This window comes from Ictalurus punctatus, chromosome 10, assembly GCF_001660625.3.
Source record: "Ictalurus punctatus breed USDA103 chromosome 10, Coco_2.0, whole genome shotgun sequence".
Classification (NCBI taxonomy): Eukaryota; Metazoa; Chordata; class Actinopteri; order Siluriformes; family Ictaluridae; genus Ictalurus; species Ictalurus punctatus.
Genome location: NC_030425.2, coordinates 17,728,470 through 17,740,902, shown reverse-complemented (window position 1 = coordinate 17,740,902; position 12,433 = coordinate 17,728,470). Strand labels below are relative to the sequence as shown.

General features: G+C 37.7%; 1 protein-coding gene across 1 annotated transcript; it reads left to right on the top strand.

The window, feature by feature from the left end:
* The first annotated feature begins 3,297 nt into the window (after window positions 1-3,297).
* dnajc19 (DnaJ (Hsp40) homolog, subfamily C, member 19) lies at window positions 3,298-11,315 on the top strand. The gene is made up of 6 exons (XM_017478445.3): window positions 3,298-3,455; window positions 4,725-4,776; window positions 6,540-6,613; window positions 6,744-6,823; window positions 7,501-7,571; window positions 11,194-11,315. The coding sequence occupies exons 1-6, from the start codon at window positions 3,453-3,455 to the stop codon at window positions 11,262-11,264; spliced, it is 351 nt and encodes a 116-aa protein (XP_017333934.1). The 5' UTR covers window positions 3,298-3,452; the 3' UTR covers window positions 11,265-11,315.
* Window positions 11,316-12,433: the final 1,118 nt, after the last annotated feature.

Here is a 12,433-nt window from a genome sequence, read left to right as displayed (position 1 = left end):
ATCGTTCATTTTAAACAAAGCGAGGAAACACCTGGAATTTGGCGAAGCACCTATAAGACGGTCCTGTTATGTTTGTTTGAGGCAGCTGGCATTTTGGCCATGAAACCAGCTAACGTTATGCTCTATGTAATGTTTGCGATAGCCAGTTATTTATTAACGATGCTAACGCATTGCAATGTTATAAACTACCTCCTAATGAACCACCATGCATCCCCATTCAGCCCGTGTCCTGTCAGTTAAATGTAGCCTAATGTTACTAATAATTATTCAAATGTTCATGCTTTTAATAAATCTTTTTGGTCTGCTACCATATCAGTGAATTTAAACTAAGGCTTGCATTCAGAGCATAAGGTGTGTGTGTGCGCGCGCGTCTGAGTGCATGCGTGTGTGTGCGCGTGTGCGTTTACGAGTGCACGTCCACTCATTATCAGACAGTGTTTGATAACTAAAATGCGCTCTGACCCCACCTTCCTGACATGCTGGCGCATGCAAAGAAAAGAATTTCACTGTGCTGTGTATATGTGACCAATAAAGATTCATTCAAAATGTGTAGATCATATTTAGTTCTGTGTCATCTCATATGGTTAATGTCTTGTTTTATGGTGAACCATGGTCCTTGAGGAATGTTGATTCATTTCACTGTGTGCTCTACCAGATGTGTATGGTTGAAATGACAATAAGGCTACTTGAACTCGAACTTGATCCGGTAGGTCGGGAGGCGCATGAAAGGTCCCAGTCCTCGAACTTACAGACATGTAAAAGTGCTTCCAGTATCTCATTTTCAAAGCCATGCACAGGTTGACAACATTTAGCCTCGTAAGCGCTTCTAAAAACTTTCCACAATCAGACTAGCGTTATCACTGCTAGTCATGGGAATGGTCACCAAACTGCTTCATCAGTGACCTGTTGCTGCTCACTCTCTTGGACTCTTGCCTTTTTAGAATTTTATTTGTATTCTTAAAAAAAGCTGGTAATGATAACTGCTTTCTTTTCGCCACGACACACTCTACAACACATACTACGTGACTATAGACTTCGCTTCGTTATAACGAATTCAGGTGAACTTTGAACTTTCTATTGTGTTTTTTTTTTATTGTTCTGTTTTACTTTCGGTGAATTAAAATCTAAAACTATTTGTTTTGACAATATTGCTGTGGGAGACTTTACATCCAGCTACAGAGGCGCCGGATCCACATAAAACGGTTCCGGAACTCAGGTGTGCAATATTTCAGAGGTGGAACAGGATCCGGCTCAAATTAAACTCTGAAGGTATATATACAGAATATACAATGCAATTTACATTAACTGGTGGATAGAATTTCCAACCAAAACCTCCTCCCCACCACCACCAATTTCACACACAGCAGTCTCTAGAGTTAAAAAAAACAAAACAAAAAAAACATTAAGTGAGTGACAGTTCTGTGGGTAAAAAATGCCTTGTTGATAAGAGAGGTCAGAGGAATATGACCAGATTGGTTCCCACTGCCAGGAAGGATATAGTAACTCATATAATCACTCTTTATAACCGTGGTGAGCAGAAAAGCATCTCAGCGTGCACAAAACATTGAACCTTGAGGTGGATGTGCTACAGCAGAATATCACATTGGGTTCCACTCCTATCAGCCAAGAACAAGAATCTGAGGCTATCATGAGGACAGACTCAACAAAACTGGGTTAGAACGGTTAGAGAAAAAAAATCACCTGATCTTTTATCAGTCTTTACCTGTCCAGTTTCAGTGAGTTTGTGCCCATGATTCTTGGCTGACAGGAGTAGAGCCTGATGTGGTCTTCTGCCATTATTCTCTCAACACAGTTGATACTTCCTGTCAGCTCAGACCATTCTCTTCATTCTCCTCTGATCTCTCTCATCAACAAGGTGTTTCAACCCGCAGACCCTCCTTTGACAGGATGTAATTTTGTTTTTTGCACTGTTCTGTGTAAAACTCTGTTGTGTGTGAATTTCCCAGGAGATCAGCAGTTTCTGAAATACTCAAACCAGCTCATCTGGAACCAACAACCATACCACGGTTTGCATGATGTTATGCATTGTGCTGCAGCAGCAGCAGCAGTAGTAATAGTAGCAGTAGTAATATTAGTAGCAGCAGCAGCAGTAGTAGTAGCAGTAGTAGTAGTAGCAGCATCAGTAGCATCAGTAGTAGTAGTAGTAGTAGTAGTAGTAGTAGTAGAAGCAGCAGTAGTAGTAGTAATAGTAGCAGTAGTAATAGTAGTAGCAGCAGCAACAGTAGTAGTAGCAGTAGTAGTAGTAGCAGCAGCAGTAGCAGTAGTAGTAGTAGTAGTAGTAGTAGAAGCAGCAGTAGTAGTAGTAATAGTAGCAGTAGTAATAGTAGTAGCAGCAGCAGCAGTAGTAGTAGTAACAGCAGCAGTAGTAGTAGTAGTAGCAGCAGCAGCAGCAGTAGCAGTAGTAGCAGCAGTAGTAGTAGTAATAGTAGTAGTAGTAGCAGCAACAGTAGCAGTAGTAGCAGCAGTAGTAGTAGTAATAGTAGTAGTAGTAGCAGCAGCAGTAGTAGTAGTAGTAGTAGTAGCAGCAGCAGTAGTAGTAGTAGTAATAGTAGTAGTAGTAGCAGCAGCAGTAGTAGTAGTAGTAATAGTAGTAGTAGCAGCAGTAGTAGCAGCAGTAGCAGTAGTAATAGTAGTAGTAGCAGCAGCAGCAGTAGTAGTAGTAGTAGTAGTAGTAATAGTAGTAGCAGCAGTAGTAGTAGTAGTAATAGTAGTAGTAGTAGCAGCAGCAGTAGTAGTAGTAGTAGTAGTAGTAATAGTAGTAGTAGCAGCAGTAGTAGTAGTAATAGTAGTAGTAGTAGCAGCAGTAGTAGTATTAGTAGTAATAGAAGTATTAGCTGTAGTAGTAGTAGTAGTAATAGTAGTAGTAGCAGCAGTAGCAGTAGTAGTAGTAGCAGCAGTAGTAGTAGTAATAGTAGTAGTAGTAGCAGCAGCAGCAGCAGCACTAGTAGTAGTAGTAGTAGTATACACATTGTCAGGTTTTGTTCAATGATCATTTAGCCTGCATAGCATTAGTTTTGCTTGTAGTTCCAGAAATTAGGCTGTATCAAAAATATCAGTAGTGTGTATATTTATTTAATTTACATCACCATAACATTGTCTGAAAATCAATTTAACATGAAGCCAGTTACAATCGATTATATAATTTAAGGTGCACATCTCTCCGTAGACTTGTATTGAGTAACAATGAAGTATTGCCCTTTCCAATATGGCGGAGCTATTGCCGCGTCGCAGTAGCTAGCGTTACAGGCTTCAATTTTGCGACGAACCGAACGTTGCGACACTACGTCCTGGGTTGTTTTTTTTATTTTTTGGCAGATTCGAAGTCCTCTTACCAAAACACGAACATGACTTTTTGACATTGATGTGTGAAAAATAGATTATAAATGTTATGCTTCAAGACGTGAGGACTGACAGGACATTATTAGGGGAAAATGGTATGACTTGTTCTTAACTGTATCTAATGTTGTCGATATCTGAACTTTAATACCTATCTGGTACGGATATATGATTAGCAGAGTTGCTAAGCGAGTAGCTAACAAATTCCCTTTAAACGAAATAAATATTTAATTATTTATTGATGTATGTATTAAATGTGTGTACTCTTTTTTATCTATATTATTAACCGTATGTTACGAGTCAGAAGAAGTCACAGAAATGGAGCTAGCATTATAACCGTCCACTAACCGAGCAACGTGTCCCTGAACTACACTTAACCTCGTTACAGCTTATTAAACGGTTAATTCATTAAGTTAATTAAACCAAAGAAAGCATTTTGATCATTAAAATGTTAAAAGCATATACAAATGTTTTAAAATGTTTACCCTTTCTCAGTTTTAAGTATTTTTCATTTTATATATAGATATATTGTTTGTTTGTTGTTTGTAAACAAACAATAATAAAGGCATAAAAATGTTTCTAAAACGAAGTACTACATTTGAACATAAAATCAGCTGCTTCCAATCAGTTTGTTAAAAGAAGAAAGAGAAAAAAAATATCACAATATTCATGATATCTCATTCCAGTATATTTGTGACATCATTTATCACAATATTGATATCATATCGTCATATCACTCAGCCCTGGTGTGTGATAACATCATAATTATTTATGCCTTTTTTATGTCTCAAAAAAGTTGGGACAGGGCAACAAAAGACTGGAAAAGTAAGTGTTACTAAAAAGAAACAGCTGGAGGTTAATTGGCAACAGGTCAGTAACATGATTGGGTATAAAAAGAGTATCTTAGAGACGCAGAGTTTTTGAGAAGTAAAGGTGGGCAGAGGTTCACCAATCTGCGAAAAACTGCATCTACAATTTGTGGAACAATTTCATAATAATGTTCCTCAATGTAAATATTGTGAAGACTATGAATATCTCACCACCTACAGTACATATCATCAAAAGATTTTGAGAATCTGGAGAAGTCTGTGTGTGAGGGACAAGGGTTAAAATCAATATTGCCTGCCAGTGATCTTCCAACATCTTTGAAATCGAGGTTGGATATAATTGTCCATTTCTTCATATGAAAAACCTCCTGCTGATATTAGAAAACTTGGGATTTTACGTTTTTCATTTTTCATACCAGTGATGGAAACTATTGTGTCTTCTGTGCGATGTTATGCAAATGTATTTTATTTCTCTCTCTGTGTTATTTAGCCTTATTTTGTGTGTGTGTGTGTGTGTGTGTGTGTGTGTGTGATTTGCAGGCCAGCACCCTGGTGGCCGTGGGTCTCACCCTTGCAGCAGCAGGATTCACAGGTTTGCAGGATTTTTGAATAACTGATAAACTAATAAATGTAAACACATAATTTTAAAGGAAAGTTTGAATTTTCCTCTGTGCACACACTGTGATAAAGAGTGAAGGATAAAGATAAGGAGTGTAACACGCACGCACACATTCACACACACTACTACTAGCTAAATTAAATTAATCGATTGTTGTTAAAATATCATCATCCAGTTGGTCATTATATTTATAGCCAAGTTAGACTGAACAACCAAAGCAGTTAATTTTTAAAAGTTAATAATAAATTATTATATATAATAATGTTATATATGATATTATCATGTAATATTGATATCATTGTAAATTATGTCACAATGAACTTATATATTCTTATAATTAATACAGTATTATATTCAAAAGTACAATTTAAATAATAAATTAAAAGTTAAATAATGTTATAAATTTTGCAGATAATATATAATTAGTAATGATTTTAGAAGTGACTTTATAAATATGATTGGAATTTTATATAGAATATTGAAATTTCATATAGAATTTTATATAGAAATTATATATGGAAATAAATATTTATTGAGTGCATAAATGAACATACTTTTCAGAAGGTCGAAATTTCTGTATTATAAAATATTTTGTTCTAATATTTTGGATTTTTGAGTTCCATGAGCTGAAAGCCGTAATCAAGATTAAAAAAAAAAAAAAAGGCTTGAAATATTTCACTTTATGTTTAATGAAAATAGAATTGAATTAAATTATGGAAAAAAAAAATTTTGAGTGAGTGTGTGTGTATTCCTGTGTACTGCTGTTTATAGTGTTATAGTAATGCTCTTTATAGTATTTTTCTATTTTTTATTATGTATTTTTGAAAGCATCTTTGCTTTATAGTTATATAATATTGATGGCGTATCATCAGTATAGATGGGCAAACAGTTTAATAAATAATTAACTGATTGGAAGCAGCCAATTTGCTTTTTCTTCATTTTCCACAAAAGTAAATTTTTCCTCAATTTCAGTGCTAAATAATTTTTGATGTTAAATAAAAGTTACATCAAAGTTACCTTTTTTTTTTTTTTAAATGCGGCATGACTGATTTGCTGTCAGTTTGTCTCATGATACACAATCATATTTCATGTAAATTTCAACAAATGTATAATTAATAAGTAAATCATTTAATACATTTCTATCCAATAATTGATTGATTATGCAACCAAAAATGATTTATTACTGAAAATAGAGAGGAAGCGGGGCTTAGTGCACCTTCATTTAAACAAATAAGTCAGGTCTATGAAATCTGGTTAAATTTTTTATATTATTTTGTTACAGCTTAGTAATACTTTTAATCATGCTTTTTTTCTACAGAATACCTCAATAATATTCACAACTAGAATGGTACATTTCCTGAAGAAAATGTGAGTGGTGCTTGCCGTGGCAAAATTCGGATCGGGCGCCAATACTTTCGAGAGCTGGACGCTTAGGGAGCCAATACTTTTGAGAGCCAGCCGCGTAGGGCGCCAAGACTTTCAATATCCGGAAGTTAAGCGTGCCAATACTTTTGAGAGCCGGACGCGTAGGGCGCCAATACTTTTCAGAGCCGTTTGTTACAGCTTAGTAATACTTTTAATCATACTTTTTTTCTACAGAATACCTCAATAATATTCACAATTATTTGCTAAAAATATTTTCTAAACAAGCAGAATTTTTTTTTCCAAATATCACCCAGTTTTTTTTTTCTTTGATTCGTGGAAAAAAAAACCTGAATTTGTTTCTCTTCGAACAGGTCGATATGCCATGCAGGCCCTGAAACAGATGGAGCCCCAGGTGAAGCAGGCTCTAATGGTTTTTCCTAAATCGGTAAGCAAGTTTATACACTTTATACACACACACACACCCACACACACTCACATACACATTATATTCTGTTATGCACAATTGTGTATCCAAAGAAAAAGAAAATGTATAAGTGTGATGTTTTCTCTGACAGACGTTTGGAAGCGGTTATTACAGAGGAGGATTCGAACCCAAGATGACGAAGAGAGAAGCGTCTCTCATCCTAGGAATCAGGTACTGATCATCAGTTATACAATCTGTAAGGAATAAACCGCTGTGTGTGGTGCTCTTCTAGTCCATTAATCAACCATGTGGTGGTGTGATGAAGTGCAGATCCTGTTACCACACTGAAGTTGATTGTTTTCCTATAACAGCACATCCCCAAATCTTTTATTCCTCTTATACTACAGCAGTTTTCCAGTGAGAATTTATTATTAATTAAATAATGGCATACTTTTTATCCATTTACAGTTACATTTAATGTTAAACACCATTATAACAGCTATAAACAGCCGTTTCCTCGCCAGCCTCTCTTTCTTCTCTCTCTTTTGGAGTTAATAAGATTTTTTATTTTAAACGCAGCTTGTCAGTTTACAGAGAAACCAGACAGTGTAAACTCCTCTGTCCTGAAGATGTTGGGAAATTTAAAGTTACATCGTTACCATTGACTGTTACAAAGCGCTGACACTGGAGATAAATGTTAAATAAATATCTCCTTATAGAAAAATTCACCAATATCAATGATTACACATAGAATAGAAACCATAACTTCACTGGTCATCACCTGACCAATCAGAATCCAGAACTCAACAGCATTGTATTGTAGAGCATTATTATATTGTGATGTGAGAACGTAAGATGACTTGTGTGATGTTAAAAAAATTTTTTAAAAATTCTTCTTTCTTCTCCAGTCCCACGGCCAACAAAACCAAGATCAGAGAGTCACACAGGAAGCTGATGATCTTAAATCATCCTGATCGAGGTGAGATCTGTAAAGTGTGTGTGTGTGTGTGTGTGTGTGTGTGTGAGAGAGAGAGAGAGATTACCACAGACAAGAATGTTGCCATGTTTCCCTGCACTGAGAAAAAACTTAAGAAAAGCTGAACATGAAAATGTTAAACATTTTTTAAAACTATAAAATGTAAATTTACGTTCAAACAGGAAGAACAACGATTGAGATATGAGATGTGTGAGAGAAAATCTTCCAAAAACTGCTCTTTTGGAGTTTTATTCCACTAGAGGGATGCAGTAAAAAGTAGTTCTGGTTACTTGACACTCTCCTGAAGGTTTTGTCATATCCATATGTCACACAGCTACAGTGCCCTCCACTAATATTGGCACCCTTGGTAAATATGAGAAAAGAAATCTGTCAGAAATTGTCTTTATTTAACCTTTGGTCTTTGGTTTAAAAAAATGTTTTAAAATAAATAAATAAAATAATAATAAAATCTGCTCTCATGGATATCAAACAATTGCAAACACAACACAGGTTTATAAAATAAAAAAAATTACAAAAAACTTTGTTAAATATGTGTACCACAATTATTGGCACCCTTTTAGTCAATACTTTGTGCTACCTCCCTTTGCCAAGATAACAGCTCTGAGTCTTCTCCTATAATGCCTGATGGGGTTGGAGAATACATGGCAAGGGATCTGAGACCGTTCCTCCATACAGAATCTTCAAATTTGAAAGTTCACGCTGGTAGACTCTCCTCTTCAGTTCACCCCACAGGTTTTCTATGGGTTTCAAGTCAGGGGACTGGGATGGCCATGGCAGGACCTTGATTTTGTGGTCAGTAAACCATTTTGTGTTGATTTTGATGTATGTTATGGATCATTGTCCTGCTGGAAGATCCAACCACGGCCCATTTTAAGCTTTCTGGCAGAGGCAGACAGGTTTTCATTTAATATCTGTTGATATTTGATAGAGTACATGATGCCATGTATCCTAACAAAATGTCCAGGTCCTCTGGCAGAAAAAACAGCCCCAAAACATTAAAGATATTTAACCGTGGCCATGAGGTACTTTTCCATATGGCTACCGCTCTGTGTGTGCCAAAACCACCTCTGGTGTTCATTGCCAAAAAGCTCTATTTTGGTTTCATCTGACCATAGAACCCGACCCCATTTGAAGTTCCAGTAGTGTCTGGCAAACTGAAGACACTTGAGTTTGTTTTTGGATGAGAGTAGAGGGTTTTTTTTCTTGAAACCCTTCCAGACAACTTGTGGTGATGTAGGTGAATTCAGATTGTAGTTTTGGAGAATTTCTGACCCCAAGACACAACTAACTTCTGCAATTCTCCAGCTGTGATCCTTGGAGATTTTTTGGCCACTCAAGCCATCCTCTTCACAGTGTGTTAAGACAGTGTAGAGACACGTCCAATTCCAAGTTGATTCATAACATTTCCAGTTGACTGGAACTTATTAATTATTGCCCTGATGGTGGAAATGGGCATCTTCAATGCGTGTGCTATTTTTTATAGCCCATTTTGTGAAGCTCAACAACCTTTTACCGCACGTCACAGCTATATTCCTTGGTCTTACCCATTATGAATGACTAAAGGAATTTGGCCTATGTGTTACCTCATATTTATACCTGTGTGAAATGTCAATGGGAATATACTTCAAATATACAGTATCTCACAAAAGTGAGTACACCCCTCACATTTTTGTAAATATTTGATTATATCTTTTAATGTGACAACACTGAAGAAATGACACTTTGCTACAATGTAAAGTAGTGAGTGTACAGCTTGTATAACAGTGTAAATTTGCTGTCCCCTCAAAATAACTCAACACACAGCAATTAATGTCCAAACCGCTGGCAACAAAAGTGAGTACACCCCTAAGTGAAAATGTCCAAATTGGGCCCAAATTGGCAATATTTTGTGTGGCCACCATTATTTTCCAGCACTGCCTCAACCTTCTTGGGCATGGAGTTCACCAAAGCTTCACAGGTTGCAGCAGCTAGAGTCCTCTTCCACTCCTCCATGATGACAACACAGAGCTGGTGGATGTTCGAGACCTTGTGCTCCTCCACCTTCCGTTTGAGGATGCCCCACAGATGCTCAATAGGGTTTAGGTCTGGAGACATGCTTGGCCAGTCCATCACCTTCACCCTCAGCTTCTTTAGCAAAGCAGTGGTCGTCTTGGAAGTGTGTTTGGGGTCGTTATCATGCTGGAATATATGCTGGGCTCATGCTCTGCTTCAATATGTCACAGTACATGTTGGCATTCATGATTCCCTCAATGAACTGTAGCTCCCCAATGCCGGCAGCACTCATGCGGCCCCAGACCATGACACTCCCACCACCATGCTTGACTGTAGGCAAGACACACTTGTCTTTGTACTTCTCACCTGGTTGCCGCCACCACACACGCTTGACACCATCTGAACTAAATAAGTTTATCTTGGTCTCATCAGACCACAGGACACGGTTCCAGTAATCCATGTCCTTTGTCTGCTTGTCTTCAGCAAACTGTTTGCGGGCTTTCTTGTGCATCATCTTTAGAAGAGGCTTCCTTCTGGGACGACAGCCATGCAGACCAATTTGATGCAGTGTGCGGCGTATGGTCTGACAGGCTGACCCTCCACCCCTTCAACCTCTGCAGCAATGCTGGCAGCACTCATACGTCTACTTCCCAAAGACAACCTCTGGATATGACGCTGAGCACGTGCACTCAACTTCTTTGTTCGACCATGGCGAGGCCTGTTCTGAGTGGAACCTGTCCTGTTAAACCGCTGTATGGTCTTGGCCACCGTTCTGCAGCTCAGTGTCAGGGTCTTGGCAATCTTCTTATAGACTAGGCCATCTTTATGTAGAGCAACAATTCTTTTTTCAGATCCTCAGAGAGTTCTTTGCCATGAGGTGCCATGTTGAACTTCCAGTGACCAGAATGAGGGAGTGTGAGAGCGCTGACACCAAATTTAACACACCTGCTCTCCATTCACACCTGAGACCTTGTAACACTAACAAGTCACATGACACCGGGGCGGGAAAATGGCTAATTGGGCCCAATATGGACATTTTCACTTAGGGGTGTACTCACTTTTGTTGCCAGCGGTTTAAACATTAATGGCTGTGTGTTGAGTTATTTTGAGGGGACAACAAACTTACACTGTTACACAAGCTGTACACTCACTACTTTGTATTGTAGCGAAGTGTCATTTCTTCAGATATAATCAAATATTTACAAAAATGTGAGATACTATATTTTTCTCATATGAATTCATAGGGGTGCCAATAATTGTTGCACACCTATATTTAACAGATATTTTTATAAACCTGTGTTGTGTTTGCAATTGTTTGATATCCATGAGAGCAGAGTATTTTTGTGAATTTTAAACAAAAGATCAAAAGGTTAAACAATAAAGAATTTTTCACAGCCTTCTTTGCTCATATTTACCAAGGGTGCCAATATCATTGGAGGGAACTGTACATATCCTTCTGTCTAGAAAGTAGTCCCATTTCTACAGGTTTACAGCTTTATTTACAAGTGACTCCTGTTCTTTTCTTAGTTACTGTCATTGGTAAGCTCACACACACACACGCACGTACAATGGATATAGTTTAGTTCAGACTAATTTTCCTGTCTGTCTGCAGGTGGATCTCCGTACATCGCAGCAAAAATAAACGAAGCGAAAGATTTACTAGATGGACAAGCCAAAAAATAGTTTAATGCACATTCAATGAGTGATTCCATTTCATTAAACTTGTCGATTGTACCACAGGAGTGTGTGTGTCTCATTTTCATTTCAAAGTGAAGATCCGGACCGAGTCTGTTATACAGCTGCTCCAAGTCAGAACTCAGTATGATGACTAAATGGATCTGTTACCACGTGCACACACCAGTCTGTTTATTTCTCATGTGTACTGGTTAGAAATGATGGCACAGCTATTGCACTTTGTGAGTCCCAGTGATGGAGGTGTTGCCTATGAACTTATAAGGTGCAGGGAAGTAGATGTAGCCTATGGACTCATCAGTCCCAATGAAGGAGTCATAGCCTATATGACTGTCAGTTTTAGGGAAGGAGGCATGGTCAGTGCTCCCGTAAGTTTCAGTGAAAGAGGCAGTGTACATTTCAGTGGAGGTGTGGACTGTAGTCAGTCAGTTTCAGTGAAGGAGGTGAGGCCTATATTGCAGTTTCAGTGAAAGAGGTGTAGCCTCTGGACCTAATATTTCAATGAAAGAGGCACGTCCTATGCACCTGTCTGTTTCAGTGGTAGTTTATTCAAACATGGGTTCTAGTGAAGGAGGTATGCTTAGTTTGCCCATCCGTTTTAATCTCGGAGACAGGGACGGAGTTGTGTCCTATTTTCCCCATCAGTTTCAGGTAAGAAAAAAAAAAAATTTATGAAATTTGAAAGAAAATCTCAAAAATAAGACAAGATTATTTGGAAGATCGAAATTTTATTTAAGAACTAACTGCATACAAAACATATTGCACATCAAACAACCAGTATAATCATTAAAAAACAAAAAGAAGGACTGAAACAGTATACAGAACGGAAAATCTGGAAGTTGATCTTTCAGTAGTCCAATTCATCTCCTGTGTGCAACGTTCAGGTGGCCAAGTTAGTGTTAGAACTGCTTCTGCATTTCCCGTTTAAATACTGTACATTTTAATAAATAAACCAAAGTGAGGCTCCTTCCACTGAAGTCAGTAAATCTAAGAGTCACGTGGAGTGTTTTCCTATAGAGGACAATAACAGACCAGTTTTCCAGACTAACATTTTTCTAAAGGGACAGAAATTACAATTCAGTGCAAAAACATCCTTTATTTTTCTGACTGCATTTCCTGAATCACTGTAAGAAACAGGCATGTGCCGATATGGAACTGCC